Here is a 21,189-nt window from a genome sequence, read left to right as displayed (position 1 = left end):
ATTATAGCGGAAATCAAAAGAATATAAACCAGGGACCAAGACCTGATATGGAAAACAAACAACAAAGAACATAAAATAACCAAAATAATACATACAAAGAAACAAAAGTAAATGAGCAACTCAAACTCCAGTAAAAGCTGGGAGCATGGACCAGGTACACCGGTAGGGTAAGCATCCTCTGTTTTCCTAGAAACACCCGCCATGTTGCTCATAAAAAGTCAAATCTGGGATAGGCGAAAGAGGAACGGAAAACTAAGACACGTTGAACAAAGTCGCAGACAGAAGACAAATCACATGATTTCCTTATGTTTGGTGACTATCTAAACTGTGTTATGTAACTTATCATGCTTTAGGCCACCATAAAATAAATCCTAGATTATCATCCAATTTCTCCTTAAATTAGGAGCTAGTGTTCAATTTAATTTTTATTTTTTATCAATTTAAGTGAAAAATTCTGTCAGTTGGAAAAAAAATTGACCTAAAATGGGAAAAAAAAGCAAAATGAAATTTTTCGGGGAGTGTGAAAAAATTTGGTAGGAAGGGTATAAGAATCTAGGATATTTTTTATTTTGGCCTTGCAATAATTACTCTTAGTCTTATTTAAGTGTAACTCAGCATCATGCTTTGTTTAATAAATTTAAAAAAAGCTATTGCACTAAAATGCATGTGTTCTGTTTTAAACAAACAATTATTCCTGTCAATTTTTAAGCAATGTGCTATACTGTTTCTTATTTGCCAAGTTAAGTGTTTTCTTGGTGCAAGTCTAAGTAGCCTTTCTCGTAAGAATCCTACATTTACCTAATTGTAGAGAAAATCCCAGTTAGCTGTTTAGCTGTCATCCCACAAGCTCTCTTCGTGTTAATTGGACATTGAATTTTTGTATGATAAATCTGTTTGCTCTTCATTTGTAGCCTTTTCTGTGATCATATTGCACCCTATACAGGAATTTACACCAATCTCTTTCAGAACAGCACTTAAAATCTTTCTTTGAATGAAGTTTCTACATTATCCTTTAAGTAATAGTGGGTGTTGTGACGTTTGTCCGTGTAAGTTAGTGCTTTTCTTGGCCTATCGTGAACAGCCTGGGGGGTTATTTAAGGACTATTCTTGGTAAAAAAAAATTGTCTGTTTTCAAAGAATAATTAGTTTGATGACATTTTATCCTTGGATATTTTTGCACTTGTTGTCCTTTTGTAAACTACTTTTGGAAAAAAAATGGTTTTATCATTCATAGGGTTTGTCTGTTTAAAAGAGGTGTGGGTGTTAAGATCATTGTCTAAAACAGTAAAAATCCAGTACGCCCATCCTTAAACAAATTCCTGAAAAGTACAATGAGTTATTTTAATGGGGAGAGATTTTATCGTCATTTATCTGTAGGCCACATGAGGTATTTTGCCATGAAACTCAATTAAGTAAATGAGAAATATTCTCCTAAAAAATAGTATTGGTTGGGAATTAGTACATCTCCTTTAAAGTTAGTGTTGATTTTATTACCATATCTTTGAATAATAGAGTACTTTTTAGATAACATGCATTTGTTGAATACTAAGAGTAGTCATAAAATTGCAGTTGTCAGTTGATTACTTAGTCCTGCTCATGGCTAATCATATCTTGGTTATATTTGATGTTTCACCTTTCTCAATACAATGTAATCTGTCTTTATAATGTATGTCCCTTTTGGACTAAGAAATTGTTCTGTTTAGGTTTACGCATGTTTAAAATCTATGAAAATTAATATGAATGGAGCTCAGAAGATATCAGGTTTTGACAGGTTGCCAGTGCATTCACTATACTTAGCTTTCTTGGTAACAAGCCTGTGTATTAGCACTAGTACTGTAGTGTACAATTGGTATAAGTGCTGTAGTGTACAGATTTTGTTGTTAGCTCACCTGGCTGTAGGCCATATGAGCTATTGCCATCACTTGGCGTCCATTGTCATCGTCATTGTTAACAATTTCTTCTGACACTACTGAATGGATTTTGATGAAACTTAAGATGATTGTTCCTTAGAGTATCCTGCACAAAATGACTGTTTGGATATTTGATCTGTTAAAAAACATAGCCGCCGTTTCTAAGAATAGAATATAGGGGTCAGACAGCAGATTTTTGCATATATCTCCAAAACAGTAAGGTTTAGCCAATATCTTTCATTGCTGAAATGATCCTTATTGTAAGGCCTACAAAAATCTCCAAGGGATCAAAGTTGTCAGACGACTCCATGAAAACTATGTTAGAAAGAATGAAACTTTCAGTTGCTGAAATGATTCTTATTATAAGGCCTACAAAAGTCTGTAAAGCCTACAAAGTTGTCAGATGACTTCATATCAGAGTTATAGCCCTTGAAAGGAAAAACATTATGTTTTTAGCTCACCTGGCCAAAGGCCAAGTGAGCTTATGCCATCACTTGGCGTCTGTCGTTGTCGTGGACAAATTTTTAAAAATCTTCTCCTCAGAAACTATTGGACTGACAGGTCTTAAACTTGGCATGATTGTTCCTTAGGGTATCCCACCCAAATTGACTGTTGGGATTGTTGATTCATGAAAAAAACATGGCCACCATTACTAAAAATAGAAAATAGGGGTCAGGGGGCAGTTTTTGCAAATAACTCAAAACCGTTGCCTTTACCAAATTTCTGGCATTGGGTTAAAATTGTTAAGCAACATGAGAAGGACCTATGCCGAAATTTTCAAAACCATTCATTGAATAATGTAGGAATTATGACCCCTGAAACAGTTTTTTTGTTGTTGTTGTTTTTTTTTTTTCACATGTACAACTTTGACAATCTTCTTCTCTAAAACCATTGAAGATCATTGAATGAAAATAAGCATAATAGTTCTTTAGTGTATTGTGCTGAAAATGACTTGTGATTTTTAATCCATGAATAGATATGGCTGCCTATATTAAAAATGGAACATAGGGGTAATAAGATTGGTTTTTGAAAAAAATTCAAAAATTGTTGCCTTTAGCAAAATTCTGGTTCAGGTCATTAAAATGCTATAAAAAGCGTTTCCTGCATTTGACAATTTAGTTGATTTTAACTTAGCCTGTCTCATTCCTCAAGTTTTTCAAATAAGCAAATGGTTAACCAGGTGAGCGATTCAGGCTCTCTTGAGCCTCTTGTTAACAGTTTTCAGTCAATATCTTGAAAACTAAAATAGATAGGATGAAACTTTCAATTGATGAAATGTTCCTAAAGACTAAAGTCTTCATGGAGTCAAAATTGTTGGACAACTCCTAGTTAGAGTTATTGCCTTTGAGAGGCAAAAATTTAACCAGGTGAGCGATTCAGGCTCTTGGGATCCTCTTGTATCATGCCACACTATTTGCAACAAAAGGTGACTTATCTATTTGAATTTTGCATTTTATAAAGTTATTCTACCCCATGCAATGAAGTTTTGGAGGGTTTACCCATCCATTGTTCCAACTGTCCATCCTTCAATCCAGCCGTCTGTCAATATAACATAAGTTTTCTCTACTTTTTAGCTCACCTGGCCAATGACCATGTGAGCTATTGCCATCACTTGGTGTCCATCGTGTCTGTCGTCGTCGTTAACAATTTTTCAGAACTCTTCTCCTCTGGAACTACTTGACCAATTGTAACCAAACTTGAATAGAACTGTTGTGTGGATATTTGATACATCAAAAAAAAAAAAACGGACACCGTTACTAAGATTAGAACATGGGGGTCAGACAATAGTTTTTCGCATATATCTCCAAAACTTAGTTTTAGCCAAATTCTGTCACTGGGGTAAGTGTTCAGCATGATGAGATCTATCTGCAGACAAATTTTCATATTAATCTATTAAGCCATGTTGGAGTTATTGCTCTTTTTCATCCTTTTTTTCCCTATTTTTAATGTTATTTCTTTCAAAAATCTTCTCCTCTGAAACTACTTGACCAATTGGAACATTGGAACCAAACTTTGTATGAACGTTCCTTGTGGTATCATGCATAGAACTGATGTGGGGATTTCTGATCTGTTACTAAAAATAGAACATAGGGGTCAGACTATAGTTTTTCGTATATATCTCCAAAATGGTTAGGTTAAGCCCAATCCTGACCAAGTAAAAGTGTTCAGCATGATGAGATATATCTGCTGTCAAATTTTCATTTTAATCTATTAAGCCATGTTGGAGTTATTGCCCTTTTTCAAAGTTTTTTGCTATTTTTGATGTTATTTTTTTCAAAAATCTTCTCCTCTGATATTATTTTACCAATTGAAACAAAACTCAGTATAAGTGTTCCTTGGGGTATCCTGCATAGAATTGAAGTGGGGTTTTTTGATACGTCAAAAAACATGGCCACTGTTACTAAAAATAGAACAAAGGGATCAGACAGTAGTTTTTTGCATATATCTCCAAAACTGTTAGGTTCAGCCAAATTCTTTCAAATGCTGAAATGATCCTTATTTTTAGGACTACAAAAGTCTTCAGGCATAAAATTTGTCAGACGCCTTCTTATAAGAGTTGTTGTCCTTGACATGGGAAAATGACAGTTTTTTTTTTTTATACAGTTTTCAGCCAATGTCTTGAAAACTATGATAGATTTAGACTTTCATTTATTGAAATGATCCTTATGATAAGTCCTATCAAAGTTTTCTTGAATCAAAATTGTTGGACATCTTCTTGTTTAATTTATTGCCCTTGAAAGGCAAAATTGAACCAGGTGAGCGATTCAGGCTCCTGGGAGCCTTTTGTTTCTAAACACTTCCAAAAATCAGATTTTGAGCTGATTTTTGGCATATGTGTCAATCATGAGTTACATATCAAGTTTACATTTCATTTTTGTTGATTTTTAACAAAGAAAAAAATTATCCTTCAAATTTGTCTTGGAGTTAGGCACATTTTTTTAAAATACTTTTTATTGGAGGGTCCAATATGTTGGAGTGTATGGTATATGAAGGGATCACTAAGAATCTTTAATTTAACCTGATGTCAGTCAAAACATGGAAACTTTGAAAACCAACAATTTCACATTCACAGATTTTTTTTCCACTTTATGTTATTGCTACACACATTTTTCTCTTTCCTTTCAGTATAACTTACATATCAAGTGAAGATGCTGCTGCTTATAAGAAGAACTCCCGGACTGAGGACCAGTCACCACCACCTCTTACAATGATGCCTTCACCAAAGTGAGTCATAAATATACCACATCCTCTCAATCTTTTATGAACAATCCTGTCTAAAGTCATGCAGATGGTCATCTACCATTACTTTTAGATATGGTCAATATTTATGTAAAACTATCACTGTAATGTTTATTTGCTTTGTAATAGTTTTGAAAACAAGTTTAAGATCGTTATATAAGGATTTGTTTTTTAAAGAAAATTCTTATACTATTTGTTGTGCTGTCATACATGAATATCCACTTTGCTTCACAATGACCATAAAATATTTTGTTGACACTACCAAGGTTATTTTTAGCTTTTTCATGTGAAAGATCTATATATATTACACAAACTCTGCATCTGCATGATTATGAGATGGGAAACTAGCAGTGCTTTAATTTTAATGTTTTGTGCCCAGTTTCATAAAACATTTCTAATTGCGATTTACCTCAAATTCATCCTCAACTCATACTTTAACCACTTAAAATTGAAGATTTGAGGAAATTCTCAACTTGAGATTTTTTTATGAAGCCCAGGCCAGAGCTTACAATAAGATACATGCCCTCAAAAAATATTTAAGCTGTCATGCACAAGGTCCTACATAAACTCCAAGATTGTTTGAACCGGCTTGGAGGGCTTCGGGTAGCATGCTTACCTCGAGTTCAGAAAGTTGTGTACTGAGCACTCTACATATATAGGAGAGAGACAAATTGAAAAAAAGTACCAATAATATATATTGTAAATTTGGATATGCTGTACATGTGTTTCAAGGAGTAACTTCTCATCAACAGCATTTAATTGAAATGTATAGGTTTTGTCTTAGTAGGTTTTATTTATGAAAACCCTGAAAAATAACAGGGATTTCATAAAACTACTCAAATAAAATTTAAAGGTGTGTTTAATGAAATTATGAATAGAAAACTGGGGGTCACTGAGCAAAAAGTATTTACATGCTATGAAATGGCTAAAACCAGAGGAGTTGGAAGATCTGACAAAAATGGCTGAAACATGAGCAGTGTATATCCTATATATAAGTTTATATAAGGATTCATCCATCCCAATCATGGTTTAGTACCAGAACTGTTGACCCCATGTTAATACTATTTTGCCACCTTTATTATTTAGAATTCTTTCTAAGTTTAAAGCACTAATTTCTTACTGAGTTCAGTATAATTTACAACTTCACTCACCTTTAGAAACCCATTACAGGAAGTTTAGGACTAAAAACACAATCCCAAGTTTTTTTTGTTTTAACATACATTGTTAAAAAGTTTTGCTATCATGATTCAAACCTGCACAGTGTTTATAGATATATATTGTAAATATTCACAGTCATTATGGAAAAATTTGACAAGCATTTGGGGGTGATACATGATGTTGGTCCAGATATGTTATCAGTTTTTTGTTCTTATTTTTCGGTTTAAATAAGAAGGAACTCAATTCTAGACTAATGAACCTCTTTTCCTGTTGATACATATTAGGTGCTTCTAACCTATCTAAATTCTTGTTATGAAATTGGCTGGAAATGATTAGAAAACTAATTATCAAGCCATAGAAAATCTGGACTAGCTCTGAACTTATTAGCTTTGTAACCTTTCTGTACTTACACTCAGAAGCAAAAAGGAAGCCAAGGCTGGCTGCTTTCTGACATTGGGCAAAAATTCGATTCTAGTACATAAATTGATAATTTGCTACACAGTGTCTATAAAGTTTAACTAATTTCATGCTTCAATGAAGGATATTTCCAAAACATTATCGGTAAGAATAGCATGAACTTAGCTCTTGTTTCTGATCTCTCTGTATCTTTGTGGTTGTAGTATTCTCTAATTGGCTGGTTTGCTGAAAATTCTGCATTGCTGATTTCTGTGATTTTTTGTCTAAAATGATCTTTTTCTGTATAGGATATTGTTACTAAGGTAGATAGTACTTCATTAGCAGTCTTTGTAAGAAGCATGCAAATTCTGTAATATGTTATACACATTTTTATTTTTGTAATTAAGTTGTTTAATTGGTCTATACTATGAAATGTATAATCTTTCGTTCCAATCTGTCTGCTCTTAGGAGATAAACCACATAAAAATCCAACAGAATCTATTGTATTTTAGTGTCATTTACAGAGTTATCTCCCTTAATTTTGAATTCTACAGTGCTTTCTATAAAATTTTATCTTCTAAGAGCACGGCCACATGTTAATTTCTATTTACTATGACAATTGAAACAAAATATCAAAAATAAAATTACTCATGAATCTTATTTTGCATGATTCTTAGCTGGAGTGCTATTTAATTACAGTGCTTGTATTGTTAGTGAATATACTGTTAGCTATAATTGTTTAAAACCAGCAACGAATTTAACTTTAGGGAATAGAGTTGGCCTTTCCTTGGTTGAATTTTCATGACTAACCTGAGTAGGTAACTGGACAATTGACTATAAAATTTAAACTTTCCACCAAACTCAGATACCAACACCTGAAATAATAGAAGGTATAAATCTCTTTGTCAATTGCCTTGTTTACTAACTTTGACATTTCATCAGGTAATAGTTGATTAATCAAGAGGAGACCATCTCTATTCTCTGAAGTGAACTGTTTTACTGGCTGTATTTTTAATAAGAGTTGACAAAGCCATTGAGACATTTAAAGTGACCAGTTGAAATTTGAAGACATGAGGAAAAGTAACATTAGAAAAAATGAAACTAGGCTTCTTCTCTGCATTACATTTAGAAGCAAAAATATATTCCTTTGAGAAAAAAAATGTTATTCTTCGTAAACTTGGTATGAATCAAGCACTGTCTAGCTAAGACCTGAACAGTTTTTTTTTTGTTAGTGATTGACGAAGTTTTGTAATATATTTAGCACCAAATAGCAACCAGCCTATTATTCATATGTTGTGGTTTATTTTCTGCACAGTTTTTGTATATATATCTTACATTGTTTTTGCTTCTTAGTGTAGCATTGATGTGCCTGGTTTCAATTCTTCTGATTGTTTTCATGTTTTCAGTTTAAATGTTTCAGATGAAACTAAATTACTGACAATTCAAAATTTTGAAGTGAAAAGTATGGGACCAGGGTGATAAAAGAGGGACCCATAGAGATGAAATCTTTGTGACAGTGTTATTTTGATTTGTCAGTATTGTCTTATGTAAGCTTTTATAGCGTATACAATGAGGATGTTTAGGGATAGATCCCATGATTAAATGACAAACACATGATAAACTGCCTTTCAGGGTTTGACACTAACTTTTTGATCGATGAATAAGGTAGTCCTCAATATTTAATCTTGGGACCCTGTCTTTAGGTATAATAAAATTCAAAAGAATTAATTAAGGTAGCCCAAAGGACTTCAAAAGAATTAATTAAGGTAGCCCAAAGGACTTCTCATTAAAATTTCTATGTAGTTCTCTCTCAAATTAGGGTGGCACATTACTACCAGACTATTGTAAGTGTCGAAACTTGCCTTTGATTATTTACAGGACAATTAACAAGATTTAAATATTCTTTCTATTAGTCTTTATTAAGACTGCTGCTGAAATACCCATCTAATGAAAGTTGAAATTTCTTCTTCAATTGTCATGTGTTACTATTGAAAGAAATTCATCTTGAAGGCCAACTCTATCCAATGAACATCATCATTGCATGTGCTGTAATGTGTTGTTAAGCAAGGACTTTTTTTTATTGTGGCCTTATGCCTTTGTAAAGTAATGAAATGTGACAGGTACTGCACTGGAAATAGCCATCAAGTCTAAGTTCAGATTGTCTTCTGTGTCCTGAAATTACATTTTGTTTGATAAGTATCAAAGTTATTTACTTAAACTGCAAAAACGATAAACTCAATATAAGGTTTTGCATCTGCAGCGCACCATATCAAGAGATCAGAATTGTTTTAATGATTTATTTCTTGTTCAGTTTGGTGTCTGATATTTTTTTCCTCCCACACTTCAGTTAATGATGTTATATAATAGAGGCAGTAAAATTCCTGCCATCAGAATATTTTGACCAACTGCCAGTGACTACTGGAGTGTTGATTTAACCACATGCTTAAATCGTTTTTGCAGTTTACAGGTTTACACAGTACACAGTATGTTGCAAGTTGACTCTTTTATAATAGCATGTAATTCTGGTTACTTAATTAATGATTTATGGGCTGAGGTAATGATGGTGACAAGTAATCATTTTGTAAATCAGGTTAATATAAGGGGGTGTGACCTAAATAAAAAAAAATCTAGGTTAAAATAAAAGTGCTCTTACATTTCAGGCAACAGTGCAAATTCATGTCAGTCCATGTGGATGGATTTATAACTTACTTTGTTTCTTAGGTCTTAGATCTAGGAAAGAATAAAACTATTTTTGTGTGTGTGTGTGTTTTTTTTTTACCAATTTATGTAATTTACATTTTAGGTAAGTTGGTTTAATCTGGTGAGCTTTTATTAGATGATGGTGTTACCATTGAAAATCTTTGTATTGTTCAGTGGACTCATGTAATATATAATTTTTTTTTCCCCCAAATAACTTGGTCTACATTTGTGTGAGTTAAAAATGTGAGTTATAATTTTTACTGTGCAAAATTTTGGAATTAAGCAAATTTTACATCAACACTAAAAAAAGTTTCATATAATTGTTAGGATTTAGCCTTTCCTAAATTACTTCTCAGCCCAATTTTTAATCTAATTGCTTAAAAAAACAACAAAAAAACTTTAAGTTTGAGGTTAGCTATGATTATTATTAACAGAAAAAAGGCCACCTTGCTACTTGTATTTCAATTTATTTTTATTCTTTTTTTATGTATATTGGCACTTTCAATTTATTTTGGACTTTTACATCATAACACCCCATTCATTTCCTCATTTTTACTTACTAAAAAGAAGTCTTTTAAAAAAACAAAATCTAACAGCTAGTCTACACTATAAAACCAATAATTTCAGCCAACGCACCACATTTAAGAGTTCATTTTCTCATTCTGCCATCTTTAAAGTGGAATTAATTTGACTATAAATCTCAGAAATATTGTTATGTAATTCATTGTATGCTTGGAATTCAATTCTGTCATTTATTCATTAACTCAGGGTCCAATCAATTTCATGTTACGCTATCAAAACCAGCTTTGGATTTTCCATGGCGAATTTCATATTCCTCATGTATTAACCATATTCATTTGGATTCAAGAGGGCTACTTTATTTAGACAGTTACACAAACATTCAGGGTTTATGAATTTCCTTATATTGATCATAACTCGATAGATTTATGGTATTGTGTAAATTACAACTTCCTAGAAATTGATTTACAACTGAGAATTTATCAGAACCTCATCTAATTTTGGTGTTTTCTAATACCACCATTGGCAGGAAAGTTGATCAATGTCGGTTTCTCTCCATCAAAATGGTCAGATGTGTCCATAAAAACTCATATCTTTTATCAATTTTCTACAGTAAGGCCACAATCTTTATCAGGAAATTTGTTAGAGTTAATTAAATAGAGATCCATTTCCATTTTCATCAGTAACCCAATTATAGTAAACAGCTTAAGGTCAAGTGTTTGTCTACCACCCCCAACTCGTACTTACGGTGTTAGGTCGCTATTCGCAAAGTTGTAAGCCATTGCTTGTTTGGTTTCCAGAAACAAATAAATGTTGATGAAACCTTAGGCTTTTTTAGGTTAATTTTTTAAAGGAATATAAGCTAAGAATTTTCAGTAAAATTCTGTTAGATTTTTGTGATTATATAGTAATATTGGAGATAAGGATTGCACTTAATAATCACGAGTTAAGGACAAGCTCAATGTTTTTTATGAAAGGTTGGTCTGTATATAATACCAGGGAATCTTTTGGTATCTGTATTCTTCGATATTTTAATGATACTGTGAAAGTACTATTGTTCATGGGGTATCAATTTTTGTGGTTTTCGTGGATGAACCAGACCACAAAATTTGGTTCCCAACAAAAAGCAGATTCACATTGAAACCTCAAAACCATGATTTCAAGAATCCACAAACTGGTGTATTTTCCCTCGCCTAAATATATAGCTGAAATATTAAACCCCAACAATCAATCAATCAACCTAATCCACGAAAATTGGTATCCACAATTTAGAGTACTTTCACAGTGCTTGATTTCTTTATAAAGTGCTATAAAATTGTTCTTATTCTTCAAGTTCTTATTTTCCAGAATGTATTTAGATTAAAATGTGAAGTTTTGTTTTATGACTAATATGCTTGAATTAAATTGACAATTCATACTTCACCTCCCCTCAAACAATAAAAAATAATAGAACAGGAAAATAAATTCATTTCTTTTCAGGTTCAAGTTCCTCAAATGCATTTTTCACCATGATCGTTATAATAGTTCATGGACATATTGTAAAAAAAAAGTGATTAGTTAACATACAGCAAAACTTTGGTAACATCATGCTTCTTATGTCTTCTACTGTTTGCTTCTACTGTAGACTGTTAAAGTAGTCAGATACTGTGGCGACTTTAAAGTGTACAGTATCTGAACCAATCCATGCAATCCATGATCAGTCATCGATCTCTGATCAGTGTCCGGTCAGTCATTGATCCGTCAAACCGATCAATTATACCGATGATCGCATCATGTGACCACAGAGTAGTCACTGTATTTTACAGTTTTTGTTGTTTTCTTTGTTAATTTTACTCATATTTACATTATGTAATAGATTTAAACATCAATTTATACATTTATTTTACATTTCTTTGATTTCAAACATATCTTATGTCATTTTACATAACAAAACTGTGATCAGACTGGTCAACAGTCATTGATCCGTCAGCGATCAATCAGTTGACGGTCATCGATCCATCAAATTCGGATCGGTTCAAGGACCGATCAAATCTTTGATATTGGTTACAGGTGAACAGTACATGTAATAATCTTTTTAGTTCCTTATAGCAAATACAATGGTTATTTTCAGAACTATTTTTCCATTGATAAAATGACAGTCATCTGAGGAACTGCCTAAGGTAGTAGATTGAACAGTGGAGAAAGAGATTTAAACTTTTCATCATACATTGATTCCAATAAATGGAATGACCAAAAATAAACTAAAGCTCCTTCACAATTGTCTAGAGGCATCTTAGGCAGTTGGTAAACTCTATCCTCTGAACTTCATAATTGGATGTGCTGTAATATTTTCTTAATATTGAATATCATATGTTCATTATGTATAATGTATATGTATTTCTACTTTTGGCAGATTTTGATGTTGATGGCACATTTTGTTTTTATGCTCCACATATATCTTGTCCTAATTTTCAGCAGTATTATAATATTACTGAAACAGAGATTCTATCAGGAATTCAGGAAATAGCTTTGAGCATGATGGCTCTGTCTTGATATATTTTTATAAGTAATAGAACAGAGAGAAAGACAGTATTATGTAATACATAATTTAAAAGAAGTGTTTTGTAGCGACAGAGCGGAAAGGATAATTCAATTTCCACTTATGATGCAAGATGTTATTGTCATTAGTTTGCGTTCAGCTGTCAAGAAACTATTGAAATAGTCTTGTGTTATATGGTACTTCTACCATAGATTGTTAGTAAAATCCACAAGAATTCTTGGTTTTTGCTCAGAAAGTGACAAATGTAAACCTGTATAACCAGTATTTTTTTTTAAATTTGTTTATTTTGATTTTAAGTTTATCAGTTGATATTAATGTTAATAAGAGAACCTTTGATTAACTAGACCTCCATAAGACTGATACCATTTATGTTTTAAGATGTAACCTTCCAGTAAGTTGGTATCTGGAAAAAATTTTTACCTTGTCATTTTCAGTGCTAATTTGTCTCCATTGGCCAACCCTAAAAATGAGACTAACAAACCTGTGAAGACTGAAACTGCTGAGAAACCAAAGACTGCTGAAGTGACAAGGATTGGTCAACAAACATGGGGGCCTCCCAGAACAGTAGAGTTGCACAGACAGCCAGACAAAAGTCTAGGCATCAGTATTGTAGGTAAGTAAAAAAAAATATGTTTATGTGCCCCCACATGGATGAGGTGGGATGTTAGTTTGCCCATCTCAATCATTTAGTATGGTAGAAGTGTTTCTTCACACATTGTTCATGGATAAGATTGAGGGTCTAATCTATGAATACTGGAACTATGTTTCTCACTTCATGATTTGTTTTCTGACCACATGAATTTTCATGTCATAAATATATTCAAGACTAAGAGGAAACTTGCATTCAATCTCCTGTGCAGAGGGTATATTCACTATACCCCTGCCACATTCAATCTCCTGTGCAGAGGGTATATTCACTATACCCCTGCCACATTCAATCTCCTGTGCAGAGGGTATATTCACTATACCCCTGCCACATTCAATACTAAAACTGACCTTTTTATAGAAATTAGTGATGTTCACCTGAAATGGTTTCAGGGATTTGTGATTAATTGTGCCCATGCATTGTGATTTTTTTTACATCCTGTATAGCAGAGACTTTAAGCCAGTGGCTGATAATTAATAAATCAGGTCTGTTTTTATTAAAAACAAATATTTATAACTTATTTAGAGTTCAGATAAGAAAAAAATGAAACTTGATAAACAAAAAACTGTAAAAAAAAATTCTATGAATTTCATGTGATTTGAAGTCACATAGGACTTTTGAATTTAGTTTAAAGATTTCTGTCTTTGATATGTAACTTTGATGTTAAAAGATAATATCAAAGAGTAATCAAGGGAACCAAGGTTATAGTAATAATCAAAAGAATGTTATCCAGGGACAAAGACCAGACATGGAAAACAAACATACACAACAAAGAACATGAAGTAACCAAAATAATACATACAAAGTAACAAAACCAAATGAGCTACTCGGACTCCACTAAAAACTGGGAGCATGGACCTGGTGCACCAAAATCTGTGGAAATTCGCTGACTTAGATTTCAGTTCTTACACAGAATACTATGTTTGATAATCATGAAAATCTACTAGATCCAGACAATATTCACACCGACATATTTTATTTGAAAATTTTCAAGGTGGTAGAATAGATATGTTCCAAGTTCAACCAGATAATGCAATCTTAGGAATATTTATCAAACAAGTTTTAGAGGACAGTCCCGCTGGCAGGAATGGTACACTCAAAACTGGAGACCGTATTCTTGAGGTAGGTTCCACAAGTTGTCTTGGATTTGCTATAATCTTATGTATTATGTATGGTCTATAAATTTTTCCCTGTCACCTGAGTGTTGTATTATAAGCTATTCATTATCATTGTCTTCATTAGTTCTAGCATATATTTTGGTTTGTGTGTGGTGGGATTGGGGAGTATGTAAACATATCTATTTACCAAGTGTGAATTTTTTTTTCTTCGAAATTTTCATGCAAAAAGTTTTTTTTTTTTTCAATTTCCGATTTTTTTGTGATAAAATCTGTGGAAAATCAAGATTTCATGCAATTATAAACAATTTTCCTTGATTAATGTGAGAGGCAGGAGTTGGCACAATTGCTTATTATAAAATGCTTCAATTTTCTCCATATTGCTTCTAACTAATAGAATCTGTTAAACTTAGACCTCTAAATAAGGCAACATGGACTATTTCTGTTGGCCTGAATGATAAAACTTACGCATCAACTTTTGTTTACACCAAAAAAAATCAGGAAATTCCAGCTGGCTCTAAACATGAGCATGAGCACTTAACTGTAGGGACAACTTCATTGCATGTCTATAAAAAATTATACTAGTAACACAACGTGAAAAGTGGGCGTGAGCTGATGTAACACATTCCTTTCTCATGTTTGCTTTAAAGTTCAGTGGCATATTGCATGATCAATTACATTAGAACATTTGACCTTGTTCAGAATGATGGCTTAACTGATTGTCCCACACAGCATGACATTTTAGCAGTTTAAATCATTTTACACTTGAATCGTGACAATTAGGTTTCCTTTTTAGAACTGTCATCCTCTATTTTTGGATGATATAGGATTTACGCTAAGAAGCTTACTGAAGCTTACAAGAGCTTGAGACTGATATCAGTAAAATCCAGTCAGTTGTGACTTGCACCATGTCTTTGAAGTGATTGTGGTTTATTGACTAGTGAAAACTAATACAAAATTTTATAATCTTGTGCATGAAACACAAGGTGTCTTTAATATAGATAGTTTTAATTAAAGTGTGTTTTAAAAAAAGAATTTGCAACAAATACCTTGGGCAAGGCTCCTAAAAATATTTAAATCACTATTAAAAGTCCAAAAATAATCTTGAATAAGATTATACTTCATATTTAAGGAGGTAGACACAGGGTAAGGGACATAATTCTTGAAATCAGTGATACGTTTTTTTATTATTCTTCATGTCAATTTGCTGCATTTTGATTGGTTCAGTAGGAGGGTAATATTCTGCTCTATCACATGGCTCAGAGGGTGATAGTTTTTCGTCTATTACCTTCTCGTGAAAAGCTAAACTAGTTCTGGTAAAAATTAGATACCAGTTCAATCTTAGTCATTTATGTCCATATCAATAACTGATATAACATTGATTAATAGACATATTTATTTTTTTATCACTTATTTTTTCTTATTGTATAATCAAATTAAAAAGTGACTGAGGCTTAAACATGAAAAGAAAGTGAGAATGTATGCCATTGTTCTTATAAAATGTCCATACACTGTTTTCTTACCCTTTCTTTCTTTTTGGTTTTTTTTTTGGTTTTTTTTTGGTTTTTTTTGTTGTTGTAAATTCTATACAATAAAATAATTGTTGAAGTTACAGTTTCATAGAATATAAAACAATTATAATGAAGAAAGTAAAGATGAGACAAACATGCAAAACTGAGTTTAGGTTTTACTTTGAAAAAAGAATGACAATGGAACATTAAGTGTAATAAAATGAATAATATATAACTTAGAGGGTGATAAAAAGTTTGTTACCAATTGAGAATACATTGTCACCCTCGGCTATGCCTCAGTGTAACAACGATTTTCTCGAGGTAACAAACTGCTCATTAAGACCCTCAGCTATATGTTATTTATATAACAATATTCAATTTCACCAAAGCCTATCAAGGTTTTATATGAAACAAAATGATATCAATCCAAGTTACTTTGATGCTTACATGAGATTGATGTAAAATATGGAATAAAAGCGTTCCAATGATTTGTATGAGTTGTGTTCCTTACCCTTAGTCTACCTCCTTAAGTTGTAATAAGTAGTTACTTGCCTAAAAACCTTAGTGTAAAATCATGTATTTGTAATATGATTGTGTCAATTTTCCTTTGTTTGTTCAACATCAAAATGGTTGTAATGGTGAAACAACTCTTATGTAAAATATAAAGCTGCAATGAAAAATAATTTTATTTGTTCTTTTGCATATATAGGTTGATGGAACAGATTTGCGTAATGCCTCACATGATCAGGCCGTGGATGCCATCAGGAATTCTGGGACACCCGTCAGATTTGTGGTGCAGAGTCTATGTGATGCAGCATGTGTAAGTATACTCAAATTCTTTGTACCCATTACATGAAAAATGTACATGCAAATGTTGATCATTTATGTATGTGCTCTATACACAGTGACTGATACATTAATATGAAAAGAATTCTTTTGTTTTAGAGACTGACAAGTTAAATGAAATTGGCTAACAAAATTTACTCTTGCTATGCAGTAAGGATTCATAAAACATTTTTAGGAAAATTCAATCCTTTTTTATAATACCCTCTGTAATCACAAGGAACTTCAAATTCTATCACTAAATGGCTGTAAATGTAAAAAAAAACTGTGATTTCTAGAGAGCAGTTAATCTGTATAGTCCACTCCATATTGGTAAAGCTCTTGTAAGGAGGTAGACCTAGGGTAAGGGACACAACTCTAAAAATCATTGGAATGTTTGTATTCAGTATTTTATTTCAACCTCATATAAGAATCAAAATAACTTGGACTTATTTCATTCTGATTCAAATGAAAGCTTGATAGGCTTTGGTGAAATTGAATATGATCCAAACATATCACTGATTTCAAGAGTTATGTCTCTTACCATAGGTCTACCTCCTTAAATAGCAAGTATTACTTTGATTTTGTTCAACCTATTTGTTGACCTATGGGATAAAGCAAACAAAATTGTGCAATAACACTAACCAGCAGATGAAGACTATCTAATTCCAAATACATTTTGTATATGTGATAAATAAACAACAGGACTGCAGCTTCATCAAAATGACAGATTTAAAAGGAAGAGTGGACAGGGGAGATGGGGATACAGGGGTTAAAGGGTTGGGAATTAGACGTTGAAGGGGCTTGGGATGGAGAGTGAAAAATACAGGAAGGGGGATTATGGTTGAAAACCATAAAAAAGGGTAAAATGAGTCGGGAAGCAGTGGTCAGGAGGGTGGGAGGTGTTGGTCTAGGGGGAGGGAAGCCGGGATAAAGTACTTCCTGTCCACCTCGTCTTAAAAGTGAGAAATAATGTATAATCTGATTGTGTCATTTCTAAAATTAGATATTTTTTTTTATTTAAATGTGTAATTCAAACAAAATATGATTTTGTATGGAATGAACGATTTTTCTGTTCTTTGACATGCTCCAGTTTCTGACCTTTTAGCAAATGCTGTGTTTGTGTGTTTCTTTTTATTGTTGTTGTAATACTCACATATTTTTTATACAGTTGTTGACTCAGCATTGACCTCTATGATTTTATAATTATTATAATTTTATAGTTGTTGGTCTTATCATTATTACATTTTAAGGGTTTTAATCTAGTTAATAGGGAATTAAGAACCCTTTTTATGAGAAACTTACAACTGGGAAATAATTAGACACCTACTTGCCATGTTTAATTGCTTAACATTCTGAATTCTAATCTATTGTAAAAGTGGAGAAGTTTCATATTTCCTCCAAAGCCATGTTTTAGCACTATCATTCCATTAGTAATTTGATTACAGTACATTTTCTAGGCCATTTTATCAGTTACATACATATTGTACCAAGGTTAGACAATATTTAAGTTTAAAAAAAAAAAAGAAGCTCCAACCATTAGCATGATTTTTTTCAACATCTGATTGTTTTTGATACATTTTCTGCATTTGGCAGTGTCTCTGGAGACATAGTTATCTGTGGTTATAGGATCAAAGATTATTAAAATGTAACAGGTACTTTTAAGCATTCCCTTGACTATGATTCACAATTATATCAAAAGCTTCTGTTTGAAAATGAATATGGTTTATGAAATTTACAGCTTCATAGATAGATTTTATTCATGTTAAGTGAGGATTGATGTCTCAGTTAGGGAAGTACTACAGCACATATAATCATGATGTTCAGGAGTTGATCTTCCCATGCCTTAGGTAATTTACTGGACAATCTAGAATAAAATTTAAACTTTCTATCAAATAAGTTACCCACCAATTAGTTCTATAGTTAGTTGAATCTATGTCAGAAAGATAGTTTACATCTCCTTTCTAATTGTTTAGTTAACTATCAGAGTCATTGTCACTTAATCAACTCTATTCCTTGAACAGCATTGTAGTATGCGCTGTAATCCTTTGAAATTGGAATCAGCATGCATACACACCTTCTACTGTTTGAGTATTTACATCACAAGTTCTTGCTACAGGAAATGAAACTTGTATTCTTATAATTTTTTTGGTTTCATGGACTTTAAGCTTTTTGTGCTACAGTAAATGTTTGAACTCTAAAGATTTTTTGAAGTTCAATGAATGATTTAAATATTAAGAATAGTGTAGATACTTCAGATTCAGTAAAGTGCAGTAAACTTGATTTTCTTAGTCATTAAGTATACATTTTTGAAACAAAGGGGTCCTGAAGATATTAATAAGGTTTTAAAGGATTAAGTACATTTAGATGTTAAGTTCACCCTGTGATATTTGTGAAAAATCAATATATGACTTCTAGTTACTAAGGACACTTTACCAATTTATTTTTATGTTGTACCAACAAAGAGTGAGGACAAAGATTTTTCAGTAACTGTTTACTGATTTTATACTTTGCCACACAAAGTGTCAATGGCAAGGTATTATGTGATACCCTTCAAAAAGTTGCTTGTCTGTCCATCCCCTGATAGTTTCCAGATGATAACTTGAGAATGGATTTTTAGACTTAGTACCATTGTTTAGTACAGGTTTAGTTCAATTTTCAAAATTCCAAAATATAGTTTTCAAGTAAGAGCAATTTCAACACTTCATATTATTCAAGCAATCCAACCGTAACTGTTCTATTTTTAGCCAAGAGATCTTGAAGCTGATGCTAAGTCTGTCCATTCTTACGATGAAGCTAATCCTGCTGGAAATCCTGTCACTCCTCAGGTAATTGATTATTCTGTATAAATAATCACCTTAAACTCACCACAGTTCAATATCTGGGACAAGTGTCACCTGACACTTTCTGCAGGGCAATATATGCGATAAGTGTCACTTGCATTCTCTGCAGGGCAATATCGGGGACAAATGGCGTCTTACACACTTCAGGGTAATATCTGGGACAAGTGGCACCTTTCTCACTGCAATAGCATTGACATTTGTCGCGTTTAAGCTCACTGAAGGGCAATGTCTTGGACAAAGGTCAGGACCTCCTTTGGTGCAAGCTGACACTTATCCATGATACTGTACTGTAGTGAGTGTAACCTGACACTTGTTCCAGATATTGCCCTGCAGAGAATGCAAGATAACACATGTCCCAGATATTGCCCTGCAGAAAGTGTCAGGTGACACTTGTCTCAGATATTGAACTGTGGTGCAATATCTTGTATGAGTGTCACCTCACACTCTGTGCAGGGCAACATCAGGGACAAGTGTCACTACAGTATCGCTTTTAGAGAATTTTTTTCATTTGCTACAAACTCCTAACAACTCAACCCTACCCTTTATTCACATACCCTGATCTAAGCAATGTAACAAAGATAAGTTTAAGTGGTCTTCATGGTTCTGGATCGTTATGGTGTATCCATTTGCACCATGAAAACTGATTTATTCAATGGTTCATAGTTTTCCTTTCCTCGTTTGTCTACCTTGGCGGGTGTTTCTAGAAAAGCAGAGACCGCTTACCCTACCGGTGCACCTGATCCATGCTCCCAGTTTTTAGTGGAGTCTGAGTTGCTCATTTGCTTTTGTTACTTTGTATGTATGATTATAGTTACTTTATGTTCTTTGTTGTGTATGTGTATTTTCCATGTCTGGTCTCTGTCCCTGGATTGAATTCTTCTGATTACCGCTATAACCTTGGTTCCCTTGATTGCTCCTTCATATGTCTGTCTGTCTTTTTTCCTAGATTAATTTTAAGGTTGTAAGCACCATATTTTCATGATGTTCTGTGATTTTTCTAAATTTTACACCACTTTTCTGTTTTGTCAATTTTTTTGCAATGGTAAGAGATTTTTTTATACTCTTACTTTGAAACTGCAGTTACACACTCCAGATCTTGCACAGATTCTCTGCATAATTCAGAAAGTTGTCATGAGTACGAATTTTTCTAGATTTGTCAGTGTCTTTTACATATTTAAATCTCCTATCATTTTATTTTATAGTTTGGTCGTTTTATTAATTAATACAAAATCTTATACTTTAGGTTAATAAGCCAGAAGTTCCAAAGAAACAGATTCCTCCAAAACCTGAGTTACCAGCCAAACCTGGCCTCTCTCCAAAACCTATTGTCAAGAATGAAAACATTGATGAGGACGATAGTGAAGATGAAGATGAATATGGATATACTAAAAGTAAGATACATTTTTATCTTTCTAATTACATGTAGGTGTGTAACAATTCCACTCTGCCACGATCCAATACTTGTCATGATTCTTGGCTGGAGATCCAGTTGGTATTGCCATTTTTACAGACATGTCTTGTTGGTAATATTTTATTTATATTTGAACAAATTATGAAAAAAATGACACATAGTCACATCCATAGGTATTGACAAGCCTTTATTTATTGCACATTAAGCAAATCTAATGAGTTCAAAACAGCAGATAGATCAGTTTGTGATTGAAAAACAGAATTTTTAGCTGTCATAACTACGTTTTTGACTTCTGGTGTATCTAAATGAAGAATCGGATTGGAATTATAAAACAGTCCCAGTATTGATTTCCAGATCATAACTGAAAATATTGTGATAA

The 21,189-nt window shown here is 32.8% G+C and overlaps 1 protein-coding gene across 13 annotated transcripts in view; it reads left to right on the top strand.

The window, feature by feature from the left end:
- Window positions 1–21,189, top strand: part of LOC148628555 (multiple PDZ domain protein-like) — a 157,630-nt gene that overhangs the window by 89,971 nt on the left and 46,470 nt on the right. For 10 of the 13 annotated variants that reach the window (XM_088590004.1, XM_088589983.1, XM_088590081.1 and 7 more), the window contains 7 exons: window positions 5,037–5,135; window positions 6,849–6,869; window positions 12,897–13,075; window positions 14,103–14,230; window positions 16,444–16,554; window positions 19,304–19,384; window positions 20,643–20,790. In XM_088590004.1, the coding sequence (XP_088446130.1) occupies window positions 5,037–5,135; window positions 6,849–6,869; window positions 12,897–13,075; window positions 14,103–14,230; window positions 16,444–16,554; window positions 19,304–19,384; window positions 20,643–20,790 (767 nt within the window). The remainder of the gene's footprint in view (window positions 1–5,036; window positions 5,136–6,848; window positions 6,870–12,896; window positions 13,076–14,102; window positions 14,231–16,443; window positions 16,555–19,303; window positions 19,385–20,642; window positions 20,791–21,189) is intronic. The other 3 variants (XM_088590015.1, XM_088589994.1, XM_088590044.1) reach the window with 1 other exon arrangement.

The sequence above is a fragment of the Perna viridis genome, chromosome 1 (genome assembly GCF_037379345.1).
Source record: "Perna viridis isolate PV_CMFRI_1.1 ecotype Kerala chromosome 1, ASM3737934v1, whole genome shotgun sequence".
NCBI classification, from domain to species: domain Eukaryota; kingdom Metazoa; phylum Mollusca; class Bivalvia; order Mytilida; family Mytilidae; genus Perna; species Perna viridis.
Note: the sequence above shows the minus strand (reverse complement) of the source record. Positions and strands in the feature narration are given on the sequence as shown.